The 26,912-nt window shown below is 40.9% G+C and overlaps 1 protein-coding gene across 4 annotated transcripts in view; it reads right to left on the minus strand.

Moving 5' to 3' along the window:
- Positions 1-1,234: 1,234 nt before the first annotated feature.
- The window catches only part of TMEM156 (transmembrane protein 156), a 51,197-nt gene continuing 25,519 nt past the window's right edge, over positions 1,235-26,912 (minus strand). For 2 of the 4 annotated variants that reach the window (XM_032273942.1, XM_032273948.1), the window contains 6 exons: positions 25,558-25,827; positions 23,093-23,353; positions 21,457-21,576; positions 18,627-18,710; positions 5,321-5,426; positions 1,235-1,820 (listed from right to left, as the gene is read on the minus strand). In XM_032273942.1, coding sequence (XP_032129833.1) covers positions 1,796-1,820; positions 5,321-5,426; positions 18,627-18,710; positions 21,457-21,576; positions 23,093-23,353; positions 25,558-25,827 — 866 coding nt within the window. In that variant the 3' untranslated portion in view covers positions 1,235-1,795. The remainder of the gene's footprint in view (positions 1,821-5,320; positions 5,427-18,626; positions 18,711-21,456; positions 21,577-23,092; positions 23,354-25,557; positions 25,828-26,912) is intronic. The other 2 variants (XM_032273943.1, XM_032273952.1) reach the window with 2 other exon arrangements.

The following is a 26,912-nucleotide window of genomic DNA, read 5'->3' on the forward strand; positions in this document are numbered from 1 at the left end:
AAATATCTTTTCCTTTAACCATTTGAAATTCAGAGCTGAAGCCTCTATAAAAAAAGATTAACCAGAGAAAAACATACTGATTTATTTAAATAAGTTCTACGTCACACAAGGGCCATCATTAGGAAGCGAAGATCAGAAGAAACAGTTAAACTTGAGTGTTTTTAGTAGTAGATTTGAGGAAGAATGGAGAGAGACTTGGAGAAATATGATCAGGCAAAAAGAGTGTTAGATCTTGTTGAAAAATATGCGCTTTGAACAAAGAGACCTTTTAAACAGGCTTTGTGTGAGCAACGTGGCTGTTTATTCACCTGGGTGCAGGTGGGCTAAGGCCGAAAAGGGCATTAGCAAAGGGCAGTGGGATAGGAGTTGGTTTTATAGGTTTGCGTAGTTTTTTTGCGGGGCGGGGGTGTTGCTGAGTAAATTCAGTTATAGTGGTTGGGGGTTAGGGGCAAGGAATATACATGACCACAAGTTCAGTTACAGTGGCAGGGTTGGGTGAGAGGTATTTACATTGTCATAAGAACAGTTAAAATGGCAGGGTTGGGTGAGGGGCTTGTCAGGGAAGCTCTGTTGGGCGAATGCAGGCAGGGATAGGAGACATTAGACTTTAGACTAAGGCAAGCAGGACTTTAGACTTTCAGGCTCCAGGCTTGCATATGGAGACCTGACAGATCTAAGAGGAATAAACCGAGGAAAACTTAGCAAGGCCCATTTGTTCAGATTCTCCTCTGCGTCCCTGTGTCTTGGGAGACAGGGAGCCGCCTTTCCTCTGTGGATATAGGAAGAGCACCTCTCACATGAAGGTCCTATGATGTGTTTTAGAGGAAGGTAAGCAAAGATTTTATTACCTGCTTCTGGGGAGAGAGGAGGCAGAGGAAGGTCAGAGTAATCTTTCCACTTAAAATTTGCCATTTTCTCAAATTCCTTCAGCTTAAAAAATTCTGTTTGGCAAGATGCCATATTTTGGGGTAGCAGGTCCTGAACCCCATCACTGATTATCAAATCTGACCCTGCAGTTAACCCTGTAAATCAACTCAGATAAGCAATTTCAACCATAGAAAATTGACCAGGAGAGTAAGCTCCACTTTAACTCTGGGAAAGCATTTTTATATTTTAATGTTAAAAGCTGCCCTCTTGTCTATATGTGCTTTTAATTGGCATTAATAACTATAATTATTGTTGACATTAATAATGGCTATAACAAATATAAAAGCCAAAAGAAGCAAAGGAAGTGTTTTGCTATTAAAGTACTTAAGTATTTTATTTAAATTCATTTTATTTTGGTATCTTTGAATTTTTTAAAAACATCCTGGTGCCAAAAGGTGGCAAGATTCATAAATGCAAACAAACGTATAAACAAACAACTCAGGCACTCTTAAATAATCTGTAAAATAGAAATAATCCACCTGTATAGGAAAAAATTATCAAATCAGCATTTACAATGTGGGCCAATAAAAGAAAGGGTTTTCATACTTGATCCTGTTTTTGGTTCCTCAAAATTAAAATGTTGGCTCCGTTCTGTGCTGTATAATGACAGATTTTTTAAAAACAGAGAGAGTAGGAATTCTCTTGCTGTTTCCATGTGTTTCATCAGCTTGTTTTCCATGACTCATAATGGCTTCTTGCAAAAACTCTTGTTCCCTTGATCTCATGGGTCAAATGAATGCTCTTGAGCTAGTTTTCACCAACCAGTCAGCATTCCTCCTCCTTTCCAACTGCGCATCCTCAGCTGGACCCAAACATTTTCCAGTCTACTTATTCACAGAATAAAATTATGAGTATTCTTCCAAAGGGCTCAGTCCAAATTGCCCAGGGATATTCTAAAGATTTAATAAAAACAAGAAAATATTATTCACACAAAAATTTTGTTAAGTGTTACTCGAATTAGAATTGGTAGAAAACAGTTTGAAAACCATTTATTAAAACTATGCCTCATAAGACAACCAACAAACATCCTCAAGTCTCTGAGTCAGGGTTCTTTCTGATTCTGTGTTATGCCATGGCGCCCCCCGTTACATCCCTAAGAAAACAATGTGCTCAGTGATAAACTTCTCAGCCCAGGACCAAGAAAACCTAGGGTCTCCTCTAACCTCTGCTGCTACAGTATGTTTGGTGTATTTTCTATATCTATCAAATGAAAGTGTAAGTGTTCATGCAAGTTTCTTTCATTTATAACATTCCATGATTCTAGCACAGAGACATAGAAATTGGGATTTATTCATTCACTCAACAAACCCTGACTGAACATCTAAATGCTAGGCATCCTGTCCTCTGGAGGTGGAGTGTCTCTATTGTGCTCCCCTAGTCCTTCCCATGTGAATTCCTCTATCATGTTACTTGACAGTCTTTACTGAAATGAGGGACTCTCTAATTTGATTCCTCCACTGACTACATTGTTGTTTTTGCCAATGAGTAGAATTCTCGACATACAGTAGGTGCTCAAAAATCATCTGGTGAATGAACAAAGAGGAACTCTTCAGATGCAAAGATAAGCATCCCAGAATGAAGGACCAGAATGAGAGGTCTCACGTATAATAACATTCAGTAGTATTTCTCAAGTATAGTAATGTTCAGTAATATTTCACTGGCACAATCATATGACTACACTATTTGCTACATAGGAATTTCTGAGCCACAGCAGACCCCGGTTGCACTAAGACCCAAGCACCAAGACGTGCCTGTCTTTAGTCCTGAACACATACAGATCCGTGGCACTTCGTTTCAGTTTGGCATATTGAGCCATCTACCCTGGGTTCCTTTGGGTCCCTCTCCCAATCTGCCCTCCACTTGTTTCCACCCTGCTTGGTGCTGTGGAAAACCAACTTACATAACTGCCTCCACTGGGCTCCAGTGCCCCCTGGCTCTGGTTGGGTTTGGTCAATGGAGATTACTAATGGACTCTCTAGCACATTAGAGGAAGGGAGAAGAGCAAACTTGGGGCTTGTCTGCATAAATGTATGGTATACCTGGGAAATTTTGTTGCATATATATAATGCATAGTGATCAGTGATCCAGGCAGGATATTTAGGGTCTCTGTCACCCAAGCACAATATCCAAGTACAAAAAATGTGAAGATACCAAAATAAAATGAATTATAATAAAGTGAATTACAGTCACCCTACTCTCCTTGCAGACATTTCATTTATTCCTTCTACCTAACTGTACGTTTGTAGCCTTTAATCCATTTCCCTTCATCCTCTCCTCACAACTTACCTTTCCCAGCCTCTGTTCTCTACCTTTCCATTCTACCTCCCTGTGATCATTTGTTTTAGCTCTCACCTACAAGTGGAGAATATGTGATATTTGTCTTTTTGTCCATGGCTTACTTCACCTGAAATAATGGCCTCCAGTCCCAATCATGTTGCTGCATACGGCATGATTTCATTTTTTACAGCAAATATTTCATTGTGTATATGTACCATGTTGTTCATCCATTCACCTGTTGATGGGCACTTAGGTCGATTCTGTATCTTTGCTATTGTGAATAGTGCTACAATAAACATGTGAGTAGAGGCATCGCTTTGCTATATTGATTCATTTTCTTTTTCTTTTCTTTTTTAAGACAGGGTCTCACTTTGCCTCCCAAGCTACTGTGAAGTGACATGAATACAGCTCACTGCAGCCTCAACTTCCCAGGCTCAAGCAATCCTCCTGCCTCAGCCTCTTGAGTAGCTGGGATTTCAGGCACCTGTCACCACTCCTGGCTAATTTTTGTATTTTTTGTAGAGACAGGGCTTCACTATGTTGCCCAGGCTGGTCTTGAACCCCTCAGCTCAAGCAATCTGCCTGCCTCAGCCTCCCAAAGTGCTGGGATTACAGTTGTGAGCCCCCGCACCCAGCCGTAGTTTCTTTTCCTATGGGTAGATACCCAGTAGTGGGATTGCTAAATGGAACAGTAGTTCTATTTTTCGTTTTTTGAGAAATCTCCAGACTGTTTTCTGCAGTGGGTATGCTAGTTTACATTCCTACCAACACTGTATGAGTTCCCAAAGTTGGGATCGTTACTTTCTCTTTTCAGGGTGACCCCAGGCTATAGTGTCCCTTGACCAAATATCGCAGCTCCTATCAGACAGCCCTCCTCACACATTGCGTGTGTGTGTGTGTGTGTGTGTGCGTGTGTGTGTCTGTGTGTGTGTCTGTGTGCAGGCAAACATCTGTGCATGTCTGCCTCTCTCTCTGTTTTTGTCTCTCTGGGTTTCTTTCTCCTTTAGTCTTAAAGACAGTAACAGGGCCCCCCCATCCCTAGTCTCGGGGTTCTGCATTCTTTCTTTTTGATTTTCCCACACCCTGACTTAATATGCCTTTCATGGCTGGGCACGGTGGCTCACACCTGTAATCCCAGTACTTTGGGAGGCCGAGGCAGGCGGATCACCTGAGGTCAGGAGTTGAAGACCAGCCTGACCAGTATGGAAAAACCCCATCTCTACTAAAAATATAAAAATTAGCCAGGCATGGTGGCACATGCCTGCAATCTCAGCTGCTCGGGAGGCTGAGGCAGGAGAATCATTTGAACCCAGGAGGTGGAGGTTGCAGTGGGCCAAGATCGTGCCACCGCACTCCAGCCTGGACAAGAGTGAAACTCCATCTCAAAACAAAATTTTGAAAAATGCCCTTCATTAAACTCTTCTCAAATTATTCAATTTGAGTACAATATCAATTTCCTGATAGGACCTTGACTGATAACCACCCATGTATTCTGAAGAGTAAATGATATGACCAATTATCACAAAGCACAACAAGGGGGGTGCTAGTTTCCCTCCCCTTCCCTGTTATAATTTTTACACCCCCTACAATGGCTATTCCTAGTGCCTTTAACATCATTGCTACTTAAAAAAAGATTTGATGAATGAATTAAAAACATTTCAACACTTTTGACCATGCTTTTAGACTTAAATACATCGAAATCAATGTACCTTAATTTAGATTATCAGATGTTACATTTAGAGAAGTTTTTATTTCAATAATTGGGGAGCAGGTAGTTTGCTTTACACATCTCATTCTCTATTTTCTCATAGTCTGACTAAATTATGACTCAACTCCAGGAAAAACAGGGCCAAGGGATAAGCTAACATCTCAGGAGCAGTTTAAAAGACTAAGAGATTAGTTTAACAGACTAAGACATCCATCTACTGATCCTTCCTAGATGCTGGAGAAAATAGTGATTTTATTTCATGTCATCTAATTCATATGAACTGACTTTGCAAATTTATCACTTTCTACCTCCTGCCAGAGAGAAATGGAGTTGGGGATAGATTGTGCCTCCTTGAATCTATCTGTTTTTATAATGAATAAAGTTGAACAAAGCCAAATCATCACTCACCGTGTATATTGATCTTTGTGATGCACTGTGAAAGTAACTTCTAGTTCTGGTATTGGGGGAAGCACTTCCTGGATCTGATTCAAGGGTAGCCTCTGCATGGTCTCTGCTATTTAGGAAGGAGAACTGTTTTAGTCTATATTTAGTAAATAGCAAAAAGAGACAAGCTTCTTCAAATGCAGTAAATGTGGTAAGAGAACCAGGCTCTACATCTAGAAGGGATTTTGGCACTTTCCATGCTCATTAAATTTCCTGCCTACCTCTCTAACGCCTTCACCCATTTCTCTCAACTTCTCACCCCATGTCCTAGGCACAAAGACCTGAAGCATACTTAAGGAAGACAATGCAGAGACCAAATTTAAAGTCCAGTGTCTCATAATCATCTTCTTTGAGAAAAAACAAAGAAAAAAAAGTCCTGTGTCAAGTGGCAAGCAAAGAATCTTCGTTTGGAAACTGACTGCAAACATTTTATTCTATCACATTTTGTTGAAATATGTCCCTAAGGAGAATATTAATGATGTCTTTGATCTCAGGGACGATTTTACCAAGAAGCAAAGTTACAAATTAGATGAATTCTAATCTGTCTTCCTGCTCATGACTGTGTGACTTTATAAAATTCTTCTAATATCCTCAGCTGACTTCAAGGTGGAAGATGAAACTTTATTTCCTACATCGTGGCATCTCTTTCATTCTCCTGAGATCCATGGTCTTGTTTTTCTAGCTTTTATATTGAGAATTAAATTTTTGTTTCATAGACATCTCTACTTTTGATATGAAGCCCTGAACGCAGGTGACAATGAGGTGTCCTACAATTGAAAGAGAAGTTTGGATGGTTGCTTCTTAAGAAGAGAAACCAGAAAGGGGGATTTAGGTGTATTTGAGAAAATGATGCTTCTTATCCATGAAGATGATCAAACACTGGTACAGAAATACTGTAGAACCTTCTCTGGGAATTTATTTATTTATTTATGTTTTAAGACAGAGTCTCGCTCTGTCGCCCAGGTTGGAGTATAATGGCACAATCTTGGCTCACTACAATCTCCGCCTCCGGGGTTTAAGTGGTTCTCCTGCCTCAGCCTCCTGAGTAGCTGGGACTACAGGCAATGCGCCACTGCGCTCAGCTAATTTTTTTTGTATTTTTAGTAGAGACGGGTTTTACCATGTTGGCCAGGCTGGTCTCAAACTCCTGACCTCAAACTCCTGATCCGCCTGCCTTGGCCTCCCAAAGTGTTGGATTTACAGGCATGAGCCACTGTGTCTGGCCATGAAGGACATATTAAGCAGAAAAGCACAGCAGAAAAGAAATAAGACACATCACACCCAAGTCAAGAAAGCACCATCAACGTCAGAATCATAAGCCATTGCTCCAGGATCAAGCCCTACCAAATTAAAGCTAAGAAAATTCAGTCTATCTACCTTTTCTTTTTCTTTTCTTCCCCTAACTACTTCCCATCTTATTATTAATGTAATTAGACCTAACTCACCTCAGGTTACTACTTTTGATGCCTGTTTAGTTATGCCTTGTAGAGATTTACATAACCAAAGACAGCTTACTACTTCAGAAAAATATCTCTGTCCCTCTTAGACTTCCTCAGACTAAGAAGACATATTAAGTTCCTATAAAGATACTAGTAATACAAAGAATAGTAGCTGTATTAATTAATAAGAATCAGACTCTTGTCCCTCTAAAACAGTATCTCTGTGTTCTGCTTAGTCTAATGTCCTATAGAACACTAAAAGTTTAAGATAGACTGCTTCCAAGAGTCTTTGTCAGTCTTTATAACCATATACCCATTTCACCAAAAGAATTACTCCTTCTAGCTGTCAATATAATATAATCCTATATAGCTTACTATTGTTATTGCAACATCTAAAAACTCTTCCCCTTCATTAAGTTGTATTTACCTAAGGCAAACCATAGCAATTAAGACAAAGTATCAAGACGTAAATGCATGACTAGAATAAATATTCCATCCGCACTGTAAATAAAAGCGATTGTTATACTTGTGCACACAGTAAGCCAGAAACCCAAATTGTCCCCTTTCCACTCAGATATTCCTCTAATCAACAAAACAAAGACTGCATAGTAGCTCTTTTCAAAATCCTACAGCCTAAGATAATCAACTGTGCCAAACTCTCTCTCTACTATATGCTGTAAGTCAACCCCTGAAGCCCATTCAGCCTCCATCTTCTAAGACCAATTTTACCTCATGTCTCCAAAAACAAGAAGAAAATTTAGCGTTCCTTAAAGACTTAACAAGATGCAGTGAAGTCAAGCACTTCCAAGAGCTGACCCAACAGTCCACCCTTATTCATCCACAAGCAGATGTACAGTAGTATTGTAGAGAACCTTTACTAGACACTCTGCCAAATAATCAGAGCAGTACTTGTGCTCTAGTTCAATTAGCTATCCTTTTTAGCCTAGCATTTCACCAACTAGAAAAAAAAAAAAAACAACAGCTGTTACTAAAGCCTCCCTTAACTTTCCTCCACCTTATCCAGAGAAACTTTTTCTTTTCTTTTCTTTTCTTTTGAGAGGGAGTCTCGCTCTGTCACCCAGGCTAGAGTGCAGTGGCGCGATCTCAGCTTACTGCAACCTCCACCTCCCAGGTTCAAGCAGTTCTCTACCTCAGCCTCCCCAGTAGCTGGGATTACAAGTGCCTGCCACCATGCCCGGCTGATTTTTGTATTTTTAGTAGAGATGGGGTTTCACCATCTTGGCCAGACTGGTCTTGAACTCCTGACCTCATGATCCACCCACCTCAGCCTTCCAAAGTACTGGGATTACAGGTGGGAGCCACTGCACCCGGCCCAGAGAAGCTTTTTCTTTTAAAGATTCAGGCAGAACAACTGAGCCAAGATATGTTTTAAAAGTTTGAAGAAGAAAACTATGAAGTCAAAGAGGAAATTGTAGAAAGTAAAAAGTTGCTCTTCAAAGTTTCCCTTCCTGTTAAAGAATAATAATAAATGTTAGAAACAATGGTATCTCTTAAAGGCTTTCTTCAAGCTTTCTTGCCTTTGCTAGTAACTCTTTGTTAAGCCCTATCCTATGTAACTGCTAGAAATAAAAGAATAAGTGCATTCTATGTCCTTGTACTTTAATCAAGATATTTGTGCTAGCTGTGCTCACAGGTACGTAGTACATTCTATGTCCTTGTACATTAACCAAAATATTTATGTTATTATTTTTCTAAGTCCTTTCACAGGCAACTTCCTTCCCCTTCCTTACATAGACTTCCTCTTTTCCTTTTACTCTCCATTGCCTTTACCTATTCAGAAAAGTTTTAAGTTGTTAGCTAGTCAAGTTTAGTTAGATTGTAAAGTCCAGCTCTCACCAATGGAGATCAGACACAGCAGTAAAGACCCAACACATTAATAATAAATATGCCTGCGTTTCCTTTGTTCATTGTACTCTTGTAGCAAATGGCTGACAAGCAGTACCCTTTCTGCAGCAAGTAAAATTGCCTTGCAAGAAACCTTTTTGTCTGAATGCTAATTTTTCCTTGCAGTACCTACGAACAAGCATTCTGTCTCTAATAGTGATTGACAGACCCTTGGCCTGAAAATCAACAGAGGTAGTTATTTAAAATGCATGTTGCAGATCTATTGGATTAAGAATCTCTCTTCATAGAGGCCTAGAAGCCTGAATTTTTATAGACATCCAAGTTGATTCCAATGCACATTAAAACTTCAGAATGAACTTACCATGCAAATAATTGCTCAGACAATCTTAGATAAAGCATCTTATAATCCACAGTTTGAGATTTGAAATTGTTCTTTTGTCATTGTTGTTTGCTTTGTTTTGTTTTTGAGACAGAGTCTCGCTGTGTTGCCCAGGCTGGAGTGCAGTGGCACCATCTCAGCTCACTACAGCCTCCACCTCCCAGGTTCAAGCAATTCTCCCACCTCAGCCTCCTGAGCAGCTGGAACAACAGGCGTGCACTACCACACCCGGCTAATTTTTGTATTTTTAGTAGAGACGGGGTTTCACCATGTTGGCCAGACTGGTCTCAAACTCCTGGCCTCAAGTGATCTGCCCACCTCAGCCTCCCAAAATGCTAGGATTACAGACTTGGGGGACTGCACCCAGCTGAGATCATTCTTTATAAAGGTTAAGATATTGCTCACACCTGTAATCCCAGCACTTTGGGAGGCCAAGATGGGTGGATCATCTGAGGTCAGGTGTTCAAGACCAATCTGGCCAACATGGTGAAACCCCGTCTCTACTAAAAATACAAAAATTAGGTGTGATGGTGGGCACCTGTAATCTCAGCTATTTGGAGGCTGAGGCAGGAGAACTGCCCGAACCAGGAGGCACAGCCTGGGCAGTAACAGTGAGACTCCGTCTCCAAAAAAAAAAAAAAAAATACATACACATATATATATCATAAGAGCCTATTCATGAAACTTAATAATTATCCAAGAAAATTAACACAGTTCTTTTGGTTGAAAAGCCAAACTACTGATCATTTGCTTATTCATTTGGTTTGCTGATGTTTATAGCACAAAATATAACCGTAATTTACAACAGAATGAGATTGCCTGTCAAAATGATGGCTAGTCTAAAGTAATTCTCTAGTGGGGCATTATTTTCAGTTTCTTTCAGTATCCAAAGTCACATAACTTATATGGCAATAGCAAAACTTTTAAAAATTGATTAAAAGGCAAAAAGATAGGATGTGTGTCATTTTAATGACTTCTTCAGAATAGCTAAAACGGGTGGAAATTTTTTCTAGTTCTACATAGGAAATACAATTTCTTTCAAATATTATTAATTCACCAACACAAGTTAAGGCAGTAGGAATAGTCAGAAATATTTTAGAGCTTCACAGCAGTCTTTTCATGAAATTTGTCAAATCTCTGAAACAAACATTTCTATGACTTCTTTTCAGAAACTTCAAAGAGCCTTTAAAAAATTTTTTTTTAAATCCCACTCTGAATTTTGACCTGGCTGACTCTAGTGAACAAAATGGATTTTCAGCAGTAGAAACTTTGATTAAAAATAAAACTCCATGCCTTATGCTCTCGAATAAAGCCCCAGTCACACTATCCATGACCATGCCCAGGCGGCCCTTGGATGCTTCTTCTTTTCCTTCTTTTAAAAAAACATTTCTATTGCTTTTCAAAGGTGCTTTATAACCATGATGTCTGGTATCTAACCTCAGCTCATCTTTCCCAAGTAGCTTTTGATTCCCACTGAGTAACAGAAACTTGCAAGGTGTTTTTCTTACTCCGGTCCTGAATGATTTTCATGTCATAGACAAGGTCCATCTCCCACCATGAAGGCACATCTAAAACTTCCTCATTCTAGCCAGCCTCTCTTGGCTGCTGAGGGAATTTGCCCCATCAATTTTTTATACTCTTATCTCCAAAACTACTTGCTCAGCTACATTTTACATGGTTATTAAATTGGAAAGTAAAAAGTAACTTTTAAAAAATACCAAGAAGGAGTAAATAGGGTTAGGGGGTGACACAGTATATGTCCCTCTGTGCCCTCCGCTTCCCAAATAGAGAACTTAACCAGCTCTGTTGTAATTACTCATTTGTCTCCCTCCTTGAGCACAAAGATTGTATTTTGAGCACTGATTTATTCCCCAGGACCTACTTTAGAGAATGACACATAATGGGTCCTCAACAAATATGTGCTGAATGATCAAAAGAATATCATTTAACACCTCTTGCCTCATTGTTCTAAGTAACAGGGCATGGGCTCAGTCAGCTCAAGGAGCAATTCTAGAGGGCCACCAAGGAATTTGCGGGTAAGAAAAATAAAATGGTCCTCTGATTTTAATCTATAAAATCAGCACACGATCAGCACACAAACACACAAATTCATCTTCAAAAAATTATTCCCAATCCAAAGCTTGTTAAATGTAAAAACCATTATGTAAAATGAGCTTGTCAGGCTACCCCTAAAATGGGAAGAAAGGTCTCAAGCTATCTGCCAAAGGAATGCATTTTAAGACCTAACCAACAACTCTTTCCTGTGATTTGACTTCCCACATGGATCTGCCTTGGAAGAGAAAATGCATGTTTGCTGTCAGAAGCGTTTGGTCTGTATTCCTCTCAATTGTATCATTGTTTGTAGGTTAATGCACTGGCCGTGAGGTTTTATAAACATGTTGGTGTGAACTGCATTATACAATGGATCCTTCTTGGTGTGCTGCCATTGCAGGAGGCTAAGTCCCCAGGCCTAAAGGGAAGCACTGGACCAGAGAGATTCACTGACATGAGGCACTTGTGCAGCCTTGTGGGCAGCAGCGGCCAAGCAGCTGATCCTGCCAGGGCCCTGGCCTTGCCTCACACATTCCATTCAAAGTTTTGGCAGTAGGGACTGACACCTGCACAACCAAGATCACTTCCCTGTGGTTTTGACAAAGCTAGTGTGGCTGCCTTGTGGCTAAAAAAGGAGGAAAAAAAGGTAGGGATAAAATGAGATGAGAACGGTGAGTTTTGATAGTACTACCAAACACAAAAAATATTTTCACCAGCATCTTTTTTAAGTCCTCCCAGGGGGCATGGACAGAATTTAGTAGGAGCCATATATATATGTTCAGCAGGGGAGGCCTATGGGTCGCTGACCTTGGAAATGATGCCCCTAGCTCCTTTTCTCCGTCACACTTTGAGAGATGCATCCATCGTGACTCTTCATGGAAACTATGGCAATAAACGTCTAAACTGTTATCCACGAAGTACTTGGGTTTCCTCACAAGAGCTTCTCCAAAAATGAAGGAATTCAGGTTAATCTTCATAGATTACTTAGATCAAGACAGCTGTGAAATTTTTCTGATGGTTTAGTGATTCTTATTCAGTTCTGTGATCTGGCTTCAAAAAACCCTACAGTCTTAATTATGTCTCCTTATTACCATAGAAATGCAGAACTTCAATATTGCTATACATCATTCCGACCTTCTCATCACATAAAAACATTGGCAGTTTTCTGTAAGCCCAAGATAGCTAGTAGCCTTTTAGGGCTAACAGAACCAATTATGGCCGCTTAAAATAGATTTCCATTATTCAAGGCGCCAACTTCCTCCCATGTTCAAAGCTCCATCTGTTATTAACAATGATCCTAAAACTAGTCATCTGCTCCAAGTCTAGTCAATGTGAAAATCAAATGAAGATGGAAAATAAATGACTGCAAAATTTTCCAGAATTAACTAAAAAGAAAAAAAAAAAATCTTGAACTGACAGCTGCCAGTATTCTGAGCCACTGATTCAGTTTCTGGTTAATTCACCCTGCAGATATCTTTAATACTCCAAAAGATAAAACTGATGAAGCGTTTAACCATTTTCTTTTTATTATTTTGGATAGGCATACAAAAGTTATAAGTTAAGAGGGGAAAGTATTTGAAAGGCTTTTGTAAGACAGCAGCAGCCATTCTTTCAACACAGTCAATGTAGAGTTGTATTTATTTGGCAAATATTTACTGGGTACCTTCCTACGATGTGCCCATATATATGTATCGTGTTATGAGCTGGGGATGCAGTGATGCGTACCATCAGATAGTGTCCTTGACCTCAAGGAGCCAACTGGCTCGTGGGAGAAACACTTATCAAATAATAGCGCAAAACACAATAGCACTAAAATGTAAAATAGCAACAGTGATTGTTGCTGCAAAGAAAGATGTATGCTGTTCTGAGGGTGCGTAATAAGCAGAATCGACCTAGTCTAAGAGGTCTGAAACAACTTTGTTAGTAAGCCAAGATCAGAAGGGAAGGATTGGAGCAAACAAGACAATGCAGGGTGGGAGGGAAGGAGGTTTGTAGCATGTGGCAGGAGAGGCGGATGGTTCAGGCAGGGACAATCTATATGAAGATGGAGGAGATGTTTATGTGCACATGTTTTACCATCAATTCTTTCAGACCTGACATAAATGGCTGTCACATAAAGGCATTCAATGAATGACTAGAATAAATCATCCTACTCTGCCTATAGGTTCTTCACATTTGTCACATTTGTGAATTTCTTCCTGCAAAGAGAATCATCCTCTTCACTTGGATTCATTCTGTAACCAGGCAGATGGCTGTAACCTTTCCTGTTTTATGAACCCAAATCTGTATTTTAAGAGTCATAAACAACACAGTTAAGCAAGTAAAAATTAAATTTTCATGTTATCTTGCTTGGCTGCAGGACATCTGGCACCAGTAATTTATCTTCTCATCTGCAGGAAGTTGAAACCTACTTAGTCTTTATTATACTGGCCATAAACATGTTGCAAATTATAATTTTACACTGCCATTAGTTTTATTTTGCTGTAATATAAATTACTGGGTCATCCACTTCTTTTTCACATTTAGCAATTCTCTTTCACAGTAAAACTCCATTTTCTTGTGCTTCATGTTCCCTTAGAACACACCCACACTAATTGCAAGAAAATTTCAGCCAATGCTGCGATGAGGATGACTCACATTGTCATACACAAGCTTTTACGACCTTATACAGAGAAAATGTTTCATCTCGATTTCCAGTGTTAAATGTAAAAGAGCAGGAAGACTTTTGACCTGTGGCTTGAACCCCAAGTCCCCCAGTTCACTATTGTGGAGTTCTTTTGAAATCAAATGAAATGATGTGCATGAAAGTACAGAACATATGGAAGGTGCTTAATAAGAAATTAGTTTCCATTCTCTTATGTCAACCACAGGTAGAATCTCCTTAACTATGTTGGAAGCTCTATAAAGGCATGGACTATGCCTATGGTATGTGCCATTATATCAGCAATGCTTAGTATAATGGCTGGCCCATAGTTAGTGTTCAATAAATATTGGTTGAATACTTAATGCTTATAATGGTTAATATTGAGTGTCAACTTGATGGGATTGAACGATGCAAAGTATTGTTCCTGGGTGTGTCTGTGAAGATGTAGCCGAAGGAGATTAACATTTGAGTCAGTGGATTGGGAAAGACAGACTCACCCTCAATCTGGGTGGGCACAATCTAATCAGCTGCCAATAAGGCCAGAAGAAAAGTGGCAGAAGAACGTGGAAAGACTAGACTGGCTAAGTCTTCTGGCCTCCATCTTTTTCTGTGTTGGATGCTTCCTGCCCTTGAATGTCGGACTCCAACATTCTTCAGCTTTGGGACTCAGACTGGCTCTGATCCTAGAAGCCTGACGTGTTGATATTTATTTGACAGTCCAGCATGTGGACATGTCAGGGGTGATGGCTGAGTATGCAGAAAGCCAGAAGGGCAGATATCCCCTCTCCCTGCTTCCTGGCATCCAGAGTACCGCCGTACGGCCTCCCCTCCTACTCCTCCTTGGAGCTTGCAATCCTCAGGAGAAATGCAAAGCAGCAAGGTAGCCATGGGGTAGCCCCAGCAGTTCAGAGGGTGGTGACACCAGTGGGGTCATTCTCACCAGACCATTCCTGACATGGAACTTGTGCTGTATTTTTGGTTTCCTGCCCACCCCTGGCTCCCTTAATCCTGTTTATTTTCCAAGCTCAGATTCCTGAGCTTGCCTGTTGTTTCTATGGGACACCTACTGGTTTTCCAATAAATGTCCTCTCTGCCGTCAGTCAAGTGGACTTCTAACATTTGCAACCAACGATTCAGATTCGAGTCCACTTCGCCTACACCTGGCTTTGGTTTCCCAGCACAGTAAACTCATTAAGCACTGTTTCTAGGGGTACATTTTAAAGTTACTTTTTGATTTTTTTTGGAGACAGGGTCTTGCTCTGTTACCCAGTCTAGAGTGCAGTGGAGCGACCTCAGTTCACTGCAGCCTCAACTTCCCAAGCCATCCTCCCACCTCAACCTCCTGAATAGCAGGGACTATAAGCACATGCCACCATGCTTTGCTAATTTTGTTTATTTTTTGTAGAGATGGAGTTAATATGTTTCCTAGGCTAGTCTTGAACTCCTGGACTCAAGTGATCCTCCTGCCTTGGCCTCCTAAAGTGCTGGGATTACAGGTGTGGGCCACCACACTCAGCCTAGAGTTACTTTTGCATAGTTTTCAAAATCTCTTCTTCAAGACAGTCAATGCTTTTTTTTGTTTTTTTGTTTTTTTGTTTTTTTTTTGAGACAGAGTCTTCACTCTGTCACCCAGGCTGGAGTACAGTGGCAGGATCTTGGCTCACTGACTACAACCTCCATCTCCCAGGTTCAAGCAATTCTCTCCTGCCTCAGCCTCCCAAGTAGCTGGGATTACAGGTGCCCACTGCCACGCCCAGCTATTCTTTGTATTTTTTAGTAGAGATGGGGTTTTACCACTTTGGCCATGCTGGTCTCAAACTCCTGACCTCATGATCTGCCTGCCTCGGCCTCCCAAAGTGCTGGGATTACAGGCATGAGCCACCACACCCAGCCAACAGTCAATGTTTTTTATGACTCTTTGATATCCTTAGCGCTTCTACAAAGTGTGCTATGCCTTCCTTAATAAAGTGATTTTTTTTTTTTTTGAGACAGAGTTTCACCTTTGTCCCCCAGACTGGAATGCAGTGGCGTGATCTTGGCTCACTGCAACCTCCGCCTCCCGGGTTCAAGTGATTCTCCTGTCTCAGCCTCCCAAGCAGCTGGGATTATAGGCGCAGGCCGCCACAGCCGGCTAATTTTTTATATTGTTAGTAGAGACGGGCTTTCACCATGTTGGTCAGGCTGGTCTCAAACTCCTGACCTCAGGTGATCTGCCCACCTCAGCCTCCCAAAGTGCTGAGATTACAGGCGTGAGCCACCAGGTCCAGCCAGTAAAGTGGAATTCTATGCCCTCCAGTTACTCTGTCACTTTATTTGTTGTCATATTTCTTAATCCCTAAGATTCATTTCTTGCTCATCTGCTCTTTTTACTCTATACTCATTTCCCTTTAGGGTTTGTGAGACTTAATAAGCTTTTATATTGCCAGATACTATGCTAGCAACAACCATCCACAGATAAATAAGACAGAGATCATCGGCGTGAAGATAAGAGTTAAATGAATAAGATGGAAAGTAGATTAATGCCCAGCCAGGAAACATAAGCTCTCACACTTCTCAAAGCAAGGAGGAAAACATTACAGACATATAAAAGATGGGGATTTGATTCGGTATGACATCTCCTTCTACAGCAGCAGGATGCATTTATTCCATCAGTGTTCACTGTGCCCTAGAATGTGCCAGACACACGTGGCGCCTGCGTCCTGGTAATCTCTCCTTATTTCTCTCTTGTAGAATGAATAAACTTCTTTTGGAGGTACGAGTCCTTCTGTCTCTGTGCGTGTGTATAACAATAACTCACTTTTTAATGCATGAACAAGTGGAGAGACATCCTGGAATGTGTGGCTAGAGTCAACAACAAGCTGCCTCTTCTGAAGGTGACACAGTCAACGCTGCTTTGAACCACGTTTTCTTTTTCTACCCGTGTGACTGCATCTCCGGAGAACCATGCTGACACATTTCTGCCGTACATTCTCACTGCTGCCTATAATCCATCACTACAAAGAGAGGCCTTAAAAACGGCACTCAAGGGAGACATGATTTCCTTTCCATTTCCCTCTCAGAAAAGCAGCTTATAATAGGGAAGGAAAAGGTTGCATTTAGGTTAAAGGAATATAAATAAGAAAGACTCTGCCTCTTTCCTTCTTCAAGATGCTAAGCCTCAAAAGGGTTCTTGGTTTTAAAAATGGCCATCACCCCTTGGCCTGCACTAAACATTAATATTATATTCCTGGTCATAAAGCCAGAGGATTTTTAGTGGGAGCTATTAAGGGAAAGGTTGGCTAAGTCAGATTTCTTTGGTCACAGGCTCATAAATACAACTTTGTGAGGTTAGTCTTGTGGTTAGCTAGTACTTAAAATTTGTGATTCCCTCGAACATACAGCTTCACAGGGGAACTATGGACTTTTTCTCAGACAAGAATGCAGTGCTGTAAATTACGACTTGAAAACAGAAACGACCAGAATTCCTAAGGTGACCAAAAGCCCCACAGAACTGTGTTAAAACATTCCTCATCGTTGGGCACATGTACTAAGGGGAGAAAGCAGGGAAAAGCGCCATTTTCTTCTTTTAAAAATTAATTTTGCCATTGAAAACAACACTGTGGCTTTTAACTTATTAATAAAACAAAACTTTCATTCACTAGACAAAATTTTCATCAACTTACCCCACATTTAACTGGGGTCAAATGATTATTTCGCTAATGCTTATTATCAGTCATAGCTTAATAATGTTACTGCTATTGCTGGGTAGAAAGTTTAAATTTTTTAAATATTTAAGCTCCTTAGGTGCACTCAAGCTAGGGTTCTGCTTATCTGCTCATTTAAATAGCTAACAAAAGCTCCCAGTGAACACAGGGTTGCAAGGTCCCCAATGAAATGCAGTGTGAATCTCTATGCAGCTGTAGCCTGGGGGACTGAAGGTTTGGCCAGTGTCCTCCCACTTTTTTTTTAGGTTTCTCTCTTTTATTTTAATTTTACTTTAGGTTCTCGGGTACACGTGCAGGTCATGCAGAGTTGTTGCATAGGTGCATACATAACCAGGTGGTTTGCTGCCTCTATTCCCCCTTTGACTATATCCGGCATTTCTCCCCATGTTATCCCTCCCCGCCCCCCACTGTCCCTCTCCTAGCCCCCCCACCAACTGCGCTTTCTTTTTTTTCTAACTTCTCACAACGTACCAAGGCGCCTGCTCGCTGGCAGTGTACAAGGAGCTTTGGTAACAGCAGTCATAATTCTGTGGTTTTCATGTTCAAGGATATTATTTCTCTCTGCTGAAGAGGAGGTCTTTGTCCATGTCACATTCTCCCTCTTTCTCTTTCTAACGTGATTTGACAGCTTGAATCCAAAAGGAGGCTTCACAATTAGAAGAAAAAGACTGAACCACAACATCTGTGCTAACAGCCCCCTTCACTGCTCTAATCAGAATTCCCTTATTCCATTTCTGTTTCTCAGGAGAGGGCAGGGGGCTTTTTAATTGAGGCTATTAGAAGTTCTCTTTACACAACAACACCCTGTGCTAACTGAAGGCTCCAGTGAAAGCCATGCCCATTCTGCAATTACTTCTTGCAATTCTGGGGAATAATGATGTCTTGTCTCATTTAAAAATAAATCTAAGGCTTATCCCTATGGCTTTCTCTCCTCTGCCTACTCACATGAATTTCTTCTTGCCAATTACGCAAACTTTCCATTATTTAAGGAGGTAGTTTAGATTGCTACTGTTCCCTGATAAGGAGACATATTAAACTGGATTTCATTTGCCCACAGCTCCGTTATTGCAGATACAAGGCTGATTTACATAAGCTCAGGTCTCAGATTTTGAGTTTATTCTGTAGTGAAACCATGCAGCTTTGGAATTTCCTGAGTGCTGTTCTGTTTACAGGCCACAAAACTTACCTGAAATGACCTGCACATTCAATGCTCTCAGTTTCTCAGAATCACTTCCTCTTAAGAGAACAGATGTAGGTTTGTCTTGATGACCTATTTCCAGAAAAGATATTAAGTATTTAGTAATAAGCAAGCACACTGTTAACATATATTCCCCATGTTGGCTCAAAGGATTACCAAAAAGAATGGAGCCATTCACAACAGGGCCTAGAATAATGAAACTGACCTAACAGTCCCATAAAGAGTTTTTTGGATAAACATAGAAATTGACCCTTCTGGTCTTAAAGCTTGAACCTTACATTTGTTTTATCCGAGTTCCTCTCAAAAAACAGTATCAAAGAATTGAAACTGTCCAGATCTCCATATCCAGACAAAGAGATGCCAGACCCTTCATTCTCCATGACTGTTTTCTTACCCCTCCCTAGTTCCTGTTTTCTTACACATTGTTACACTTCTTCTCTGCTATTATATAAACCCCTAGTTTTAGTTGGTCAGGGAGATGGATATGAGACTGAGCTCCCAGCTCCTCACCTGTAGCACCCAATTAAAGCCTTCTTCCTTGGCAACAGTGATCCTTTCAGTGATTGGCTTTCTGTGCAGTGAGCATCAGGACCTAGACCAAACCCCTGGTGTTACATCTAGTATTGTGGTGCTTGTATTATTTGCCAAGGTTCTCACCTTCTCTACCAGGCAAGGCTGTGCTAGCCATTTCAGTAGGCAGAACAAGTGTCTGCCTCTAGGTTTCAGTAAAGTTGCAATTAATTCTTTTGACTATTTGTTGCAGATATTTTTGCAACAGGATTCTGGGAGTTTTCCTTATAAAGTTATTTTCAATTAACAAATACAGGTTCTTCCCAAAATCAGTGGCTTCTCTACTACCATAAATGCCATTATGCCATTTCTTCTCATGAAAAGCGCCAGCTCTTATACACAGAAAAGTATATTATTTATCTTATTATATACATAGACATGATGTGAAGAACATTTAATGTATATTTAATATTCAAAAACATTTAATGTCCTAAGTGGTGTGATATTTTTTATTACTTTGTATGCTTGGATTTGCAAGCCTTTCAAAATTACTAAGTCTGTCATTTGGGCAGATATTTATAAGAATTTAATTTGACTCCCCACTACTGGTCCCCGTCTAGACATTTTTCCTAGCTCACTTCTGTCTCTCTTTGCTCATAGCTTTTCATAATGAAAAATGGGTCAAGAGACTCAGAACTATGCACTATTTATAAATAACACACATTTACTTTAAATAATAGAATTTTCAGCACTAAATACCCCTATATCTTAGTTCTGACATTTTGCTAGTTATGCAGCTTTGGATAAAACACTTAACCTCTCTGAGTCTCAGGGTTTTTTAATCTATAAAATAAAAATAGCATATATTCTGTTTACATACTTTAAGAATCTAGTGAAAATGCTCTGAAAATGGGTATTCTACAAATAAACAGTATTGACTATGTTATTAACCGCTGCACAATGAAACTGCTCTCAAAAGCATCTGCAACAAATGCTTAGTCAAAGGAATTAATTGCAACTTTACTGAAACCTAGAGGCAACCACCTGTTCTGCCTACTGAAATGGCTAACACTGCCTTGCCTGGTAAAAAAGGCGAGAGCCTTGGGAAATGATTCAACCTCGCAATACTACTGTCCTTTAATGAAAACTATGCACTAGACACTGTAGTCAACTCTGTGAGTAATCTCTTTGTTTCCTTACCTCAACCCTGTGTGGTAGTGGTGATTATCCTTGTTTTACAGAGGAGGTAAGGATATACATAATTTAAATAACTTGCTTAATGTCACATCACTAGTAAGTTGTAGTACTAGGACTCTAACATAAATCCATTTGTTTTCAGTGCCTATTCTAATAGTGATACATTTTGCACTGTCTTTAAAAGACTAGTTACTCATACTGGGAACTGTCCATTGAGCCTGATAGTCATACATTTTATGCATGGGTACATGCCAGTAGAACCAGCATTTGCCTGAATACACACCAGTAGCACCATATCAGTAATTTATAATCAATGTCCACCCTGATAGGTGAGTGCCTAGGTCATATGAGTTATTAAATATTTTTAACATCATTCCTACTGTCCTGATTCCTAATTTCTAATTTCTTTTAGCTCTGCCCTACCAACAATCTGATAACCACCATGCTTATTAAAGATTGACTCTGCCTCACACTCGTCACCTAAAGCCACTCTGCTCAAGATCTCCAACTCTGAAATTCTTGTTTTTGAGATGGAGTCTCACTCTTTTGCCTAGGCTGGAGTGCAGTGCCACAATCTTGGCTCACTGCAACCTCCACCTCCCAGGTTCAAGTGATTCTCATGCCTCCTAAGTAGCTGAGAGTATAGGTACACACCACCACACCCCACTAATTTTGTACTTTTAGTAGAGACAGGGTTTCACCATGTTAGCCAGGCAGGTCTCAAACTCCTGACCTCAGGTGATCTGCCTGCGTTGGCCTCCCAAAGTGCTGGGATTATAGGCATAAGCCACCCCACCTGGCCTAAAATTCTTTATCCTCAGTTCCTGTTCTCTCTCTCCTTCTGCCCTCACTTCCACTAAGCCCTGCTCAACGTCCAGCCCATCAGCTTCTTCCTATTCACCCAGCCTTTCTTCCTCTCCTACTCACTTGTCCGAGTAGAAGAAAGATGAATGAAGCTCCTTGCATTGCTGGAACTGTGTCTTATCTATGCTTCTATTCCTTGGATTGCCTAGAATTGCCACTTATACACAGTAGGTGCACAATAAATGCTACATTGAACTAAAAATAGAAGAGATTCGGAGTTCCTTGGCACTACGTGGATTATACTCACTCTGCCACTTCTGCACTCTTCTGTGGCCTTCAAGTGTTTTGCAGATAATGAGGACAATCAAAAATATAAAAACTAATAGAACTAAAACATACCAAGTGATCTTTATAGAACAAGTGATACCTGCAAAGAAAACAAATACTGTAAAAACCCAATAAAATTATTCAACAGGTAAAAGGCAATGTGGCAGCTTAGCTGAGTTCTACAACATACTCTGCCCTGAACTGAAAAGCTGAAATTATGACCATCACTGTTACAGGGTCACTAGCTCTCCGGAATTCTTTCTTGATATGTTAAATCAAGGTATTAAATGGGAAAACTTGAGCAGGTAGCTTCCAGGTATCCATTTAGTTCCAAAATTCTAGGATTCATTTCCCTTACAGGTTATGCCGATATGAGTTTCACTATCATCGCTGTAACTAGGATAAGACCGCAACATGGCGGTCCCAGCATCAGAGCCATTTAGAATTCATAACTTTGAATTCTTTGTTGAAAGATGCAGGGAGTACAAGGATGATGGGGAAGAAAGAGAATGGCAGGCAAAGTCAAAGGACTAGTCTGAGGCATATAAGTGGCCAGGACGATGAATAATCAGATCCTCTTTCCACGGGGTAATAGGCAGTAAGTACAGTGGTTTACAGGCCAATGGTCAGATCAAATGCGTGTGTTGATTAAACATAGCTGCCCTGGCCTAAATTTAATAAGGATACAGGTATAAACTCATTCATTCAGATGACAATGAGGCAACATGGTAAGGGTGGTCACCATGCAGCAATAGCTTAGCATGGTCTCCTGCGGTCTCATAAAGACACACTGGCCAGCAGAACCAGGAATCAGTGACTTACACAAGGGTGGTCTCATCATAGCCAACATACAACTATCTACTGACTTTCTAAGCCACCCTGTGTATACTCTTCTTTGTATACAAAACACACCTAGTACTTATTCACCTTAACAGAATGTATACCATATTTATACTCTTGGATGACTGCCTTTGTGGGGTTCATAAACCTAGGTGTCCCCTTCACAGGAACCCAGTTGTACACTAAATAGGCATTCAACATTCATTTAGAGAGGCAGCTAAGTAGAGAAAGGGCAGAGGTGGATTGGGATGGCAGCACTCAGCCTCCCCAAGATTATTCCATGCTATTCAGCTGCCAGGCTTGCATTCCTCATGCAGCAAAATAAAAATACAAAAAATTAACTGGGTGTGGAGGTACACACCTGTAGTCCCCGCTACTCAGGAGGCTGAGGTGGGAGGATCACCCAAACCTGGGAAGTCAAGGCTGCAGTGAGCTGTGATCGTGCCACCGCACTCCAGCCTGGACAACAGACCCTGTCTCAAACGACCAACACCACCGCCACCACCACAACAAAAAATGTATTCTGGGGCAGAAGGTCCTTCCAGATCGTGACCCATAAATGCTTCCCCTTTCTCGAATTACAGGTAGGCCCCATAAAAAGCATATTTTGAGGGAAAAATAAATGGATAAATAGACTAACGTTCTTACAGGCTATATGTTTTCATCAGTAAAACTCTTCAGCTCTTCGGCTTCTAGTTAATGCGATAGCCTTTTCTTAATTTTATGTATCTATATCTGATAACTTCTTTTCCCTCTAGTTTCCTTAAAAACTTAACTTTTTATATCCATCTCTAGGTGCAAAGAAATGTGTATACACTCATTCGGGTATTCCATGATTCTACAAGGATGGGTTATAGAGTTCTCCTTGCTGGGCTCTTCCTCCATGATTGTTGATCTTGTAGTGTGGTTTTTCAGATGACAAGTAGTGTTATATTCCTCCAAGTGATCAACTAGAGGAGCTACAGTGAAGTTAAAATGCTGACAAGGTGAACGAAAATCATTTGCTTTCACTTCCATTGATCCTCTCCTGATAAGAACTAGAAAGTAAAAAAATGTTATTTGCAAAATATTAACACACAGCAAGAAAACACATACAATTCAAAACTAAATCTCTTCCTTTCTGTACAGGAAAGTAGAAACAAGAAGTTACTTACACTAAAAATATATACATATTTTTGAGACAGGATCTCACTCCGTTGCCCAGGCTGGAGTGCAGTGGTGTAATCATGGCTCACTGCAGCCTCACTCTCCCATGCTCCAGCAATCCTCCCACCTTAGCCTCCTGAGTAGCTGGGACTGCAGCTGTGTGCCACTATGCTCAGCTAATTTTTTAAAATTTTTTATAGAGATTGGGTCTTGCTATGTTGTCCAGGCTGGTCTCCAACTTTTGGACTTAAGGGATCCTCTCTCCTCAGCCTCCCAAAGTGCTAGGATTACAGGCATGAGCCACTGAGGCCAACCTAAAAATAATTATGAAAGTGATTATATTTTTTAAGATCATGAAAACCAGGTAGTGGTAGTGTTGGAATAGGATTGGAGCATCTCAAAGGAAGCACACACACTTCCCCAGTGACTTGTGGGACAGAATGTATTGTGTGACCAATGTGGTCACAACATTTCCCATCCCACAGTGTACTAGTTTTCTAGGGCTACTGTAACAAAGTACCATAAACTGGGGGCCTTAAAGAACAGAAGAGGCTTTCTCATGTGGTGGTTCATGCCTACAATCCCAGTACGTTGGGAGGCCAAGGCGGGTGGAGCACCTGAGGTCAGTTTGAGACCAGCTTGGCCAACATGGTGAAATCCCGTCTTTAAAATACGAAAATTAGCTGGGCATAGTGGCATATGCCTATAGGTCCCAGCTACTTGGGAGGCTGAGGCAGGAGAATTGCTTGAACCTGGGAGGGAGAGCCAAGATCACACCACTGCACTCCAGCCTGGGCAGCAGAGTGAGACTCTGTCTCAAAAAAAATTGACTCTCAGCTCTAGGCTCCAAACAATACTGGAGGCTTGAACCACGATACTTAAGTCCAACACCTTAAGGCCACTATGATGTGAAGACACCCAAATTAGCCCAAGTAGAAAGACAACATGCGCTGGGCACAGCGGCTTATGCCTGTAATCTTTCGGGTTTTTTGAGACGGAATCTCGCTCTGTTGCCAAGCTGGAGTACAGTGGCACGATCTCGGCTCTCTGCAATCTCCACTTCCCGGATTCGAGCGATTCTCCTGTCTCAGCCTCCTGAGTAGATGGCACTACAGGCACGCACCACCACGCCTGGCTAATTTTTTGTCTTTTGGTAGAGACGGGGTTTCACCATGTTGGCCAAGATGGTTGTGGTCTCCTGACCTCGTGATCTGCCCACCTCGGCCTCCCAAAGTGCTGGGATTACAGGTGTGAGCCACCGCACCAGGCCTGTCTTCACCTTTCAAGGATGCAGAGAAGGAAGATCTGTGAGCTATTAACCCTTAAAACACTTCCTAGTTTCTGTCATCACAGAGGCATTTTCACAATTTGCCTTCTGTTGAATTCAGCCCAGAACTTGGAAGAGTTACGGCACTACTTGAGCAAGAACTTCATCCAAAGTCAGTGCGGAGGGGCAGAGGGATGAGGGTTGAAACATTACCTATTGGATACAACGTTCACTATTTGGGGTGATGGGGGCACTGGAAGCTCAAGCCTCACAATTACACAACATATCCATGTAACAAACTTGCACATGTACCCCTTGAATCTACAATGATAAAATATTTTTTAAAAGAGGAGCTACAGGAATGCCTAATATGTACTTGAAAACAACAACAGAAAAATAAGGTAAATGCCAAGAAATTGTGTTTCCCATTCTCAAAGAATGCCAGAAAAGGACTGGGTTCGGTGGCTTACGCCTGTAATCCCAGCATTTTGGAGGCTGAGGCGGGCAGATCACAAGGTGAGGAGATTGAGACAATCCTGGCCAACATGATGAAACCTAGTCTCTACTAAAAATACAAAAATTAGCTGAGCGTGGTGGCACGCCTGTAGTCCCAGCTACTTGGGAGGCTGAGGCAGGAGAATCTCTTGAACCTGGGAGGTGGAGGTTGCAGTGAGCCGAGATCGCGCCACTGCACTACAGCCTGGGTGACAGTGAGAGACTCCGTCTCAAAAAATAAGTAAATAAAAAGAATATATCATTAATGTTTTTAACAGAATAAATTAACTTATACTTGATACCATTTTATTCTCACCTTCACTTTGTGTTTACCTTTTGATGTTTGTTCCTGAGAAATAAAATCCATGTTTCCTTTAGACTCACAAATGAAACACAAGGAGCACATTTTAAATTCACCTGTGATATCTTGGCAAGTTCTGGTGAAGTTATGAAAATTGGAAGGATTTAGAAAGATTCTCATGATAATCCGAGTTTCCCTCACTGGTTGCAGAAAAGTCGCAAAGGAAAAATTTAAGGAGGAGAGTGAATAGGTGAAATTAGATTGTGAACACACTTCCAGACATGATAGTTCCAACGTTCTTTCTGTAAAGAAAAAAGAAAAACACTTTCTTTACTATAAGGTTTTGAGTTTTAGGCGTCGAAATAAATACACAGTATGCTCCCAGTTTTTCTTAGGTAGATTTAGTACATTTTAGCTTATTAGAGACAATAATTTTCTTTTTTTTTGAGACGGAGTTTCGCTCGTTGCTCAGGCTGGAGTGCAATAGCACAATCTTGGCTCACCACAACCTCTGCCTCACTGGTTCAAGCGATTCTCCTGCCTCGGCCTCCCGAGTCGCTGGGATTACAGGCATGTACCACCCTGCCCAGCTAATTTTGTATTTTTCGTAGAGACAGTGTTTCTCCATGTTGGTCAGGCTGGTCTTGGACTTCCAACCTCAGCTGATCCGCCCACCTCAGCCTCCCAAAGTGCTGGGATTACAGGCGTGAGCCATCACGCCCAGCTAAGACTTTTTTTTTTTTTTTTTTAACATGAATTAGCAATATCTATTCCATTTAAATATTTCTATTTTATTATTATTATTATTTTGAGACAGGATCTTGCTCTGTCACCTAGTCTAGAGTGCAGTGGTGTAATCATAGCTCACTTTACCTCCCAGGCTCAAGCAATTCTCCCATCTCAGTCTCCAGAGCAGCTGTGACAGCAGGGTCATGCCACCATGCTCAGCTAATTTTTTAGAAAGTATTTGTAGAGACAGGGAGCCACCGTGCCCAGCAACATTTCTCTTTTAAACTTGTGAACATTCCCTATTAATTTTCAGAGAACAGATGTCTTCATAAAGAAGTGCTTGGATGACAGGGTGTTGAATGCAGCAAACCACCATGGCACGTGTATACCTATGTAACAAACCTGCATGTTCTGCACATGTACCCCAGAACTTGAAGTAAAGAAGAAGAAGGAGGAGGAGGAGGAGGAAGAAGAAGAAAAAGAAGAAGAAAGGGAAGTAGTCTTGCTTGGAATCTCAGCATTTTAACCATTCTCCATTCTGCAGAATTTTTTATGGATAAACCTTAGGTTCTTCTGAATCTATCTGGTCAATTGCTCGGAGTCGAATAGGGTATGAAAACTTTGAACAGTATCTTTGTATCAGTTTCCTAGGGCTGCT

This window comes from Sapajus apella, unplaced genomic scaffold (genome assembly GCF_009761245.1).
Source record: "Sapajus apella isolate SASKATOON/1434 unplaced genomic scaffold, GSC_monkey_1.0 scaffold5, whole genome shotgun sequence".
Classification (NCBI taxonomy): Eukaryota; Metazoa; Chordata; class Mammalia; order Primates; family Cebidae; genus Sapajus; species Sapajus apella.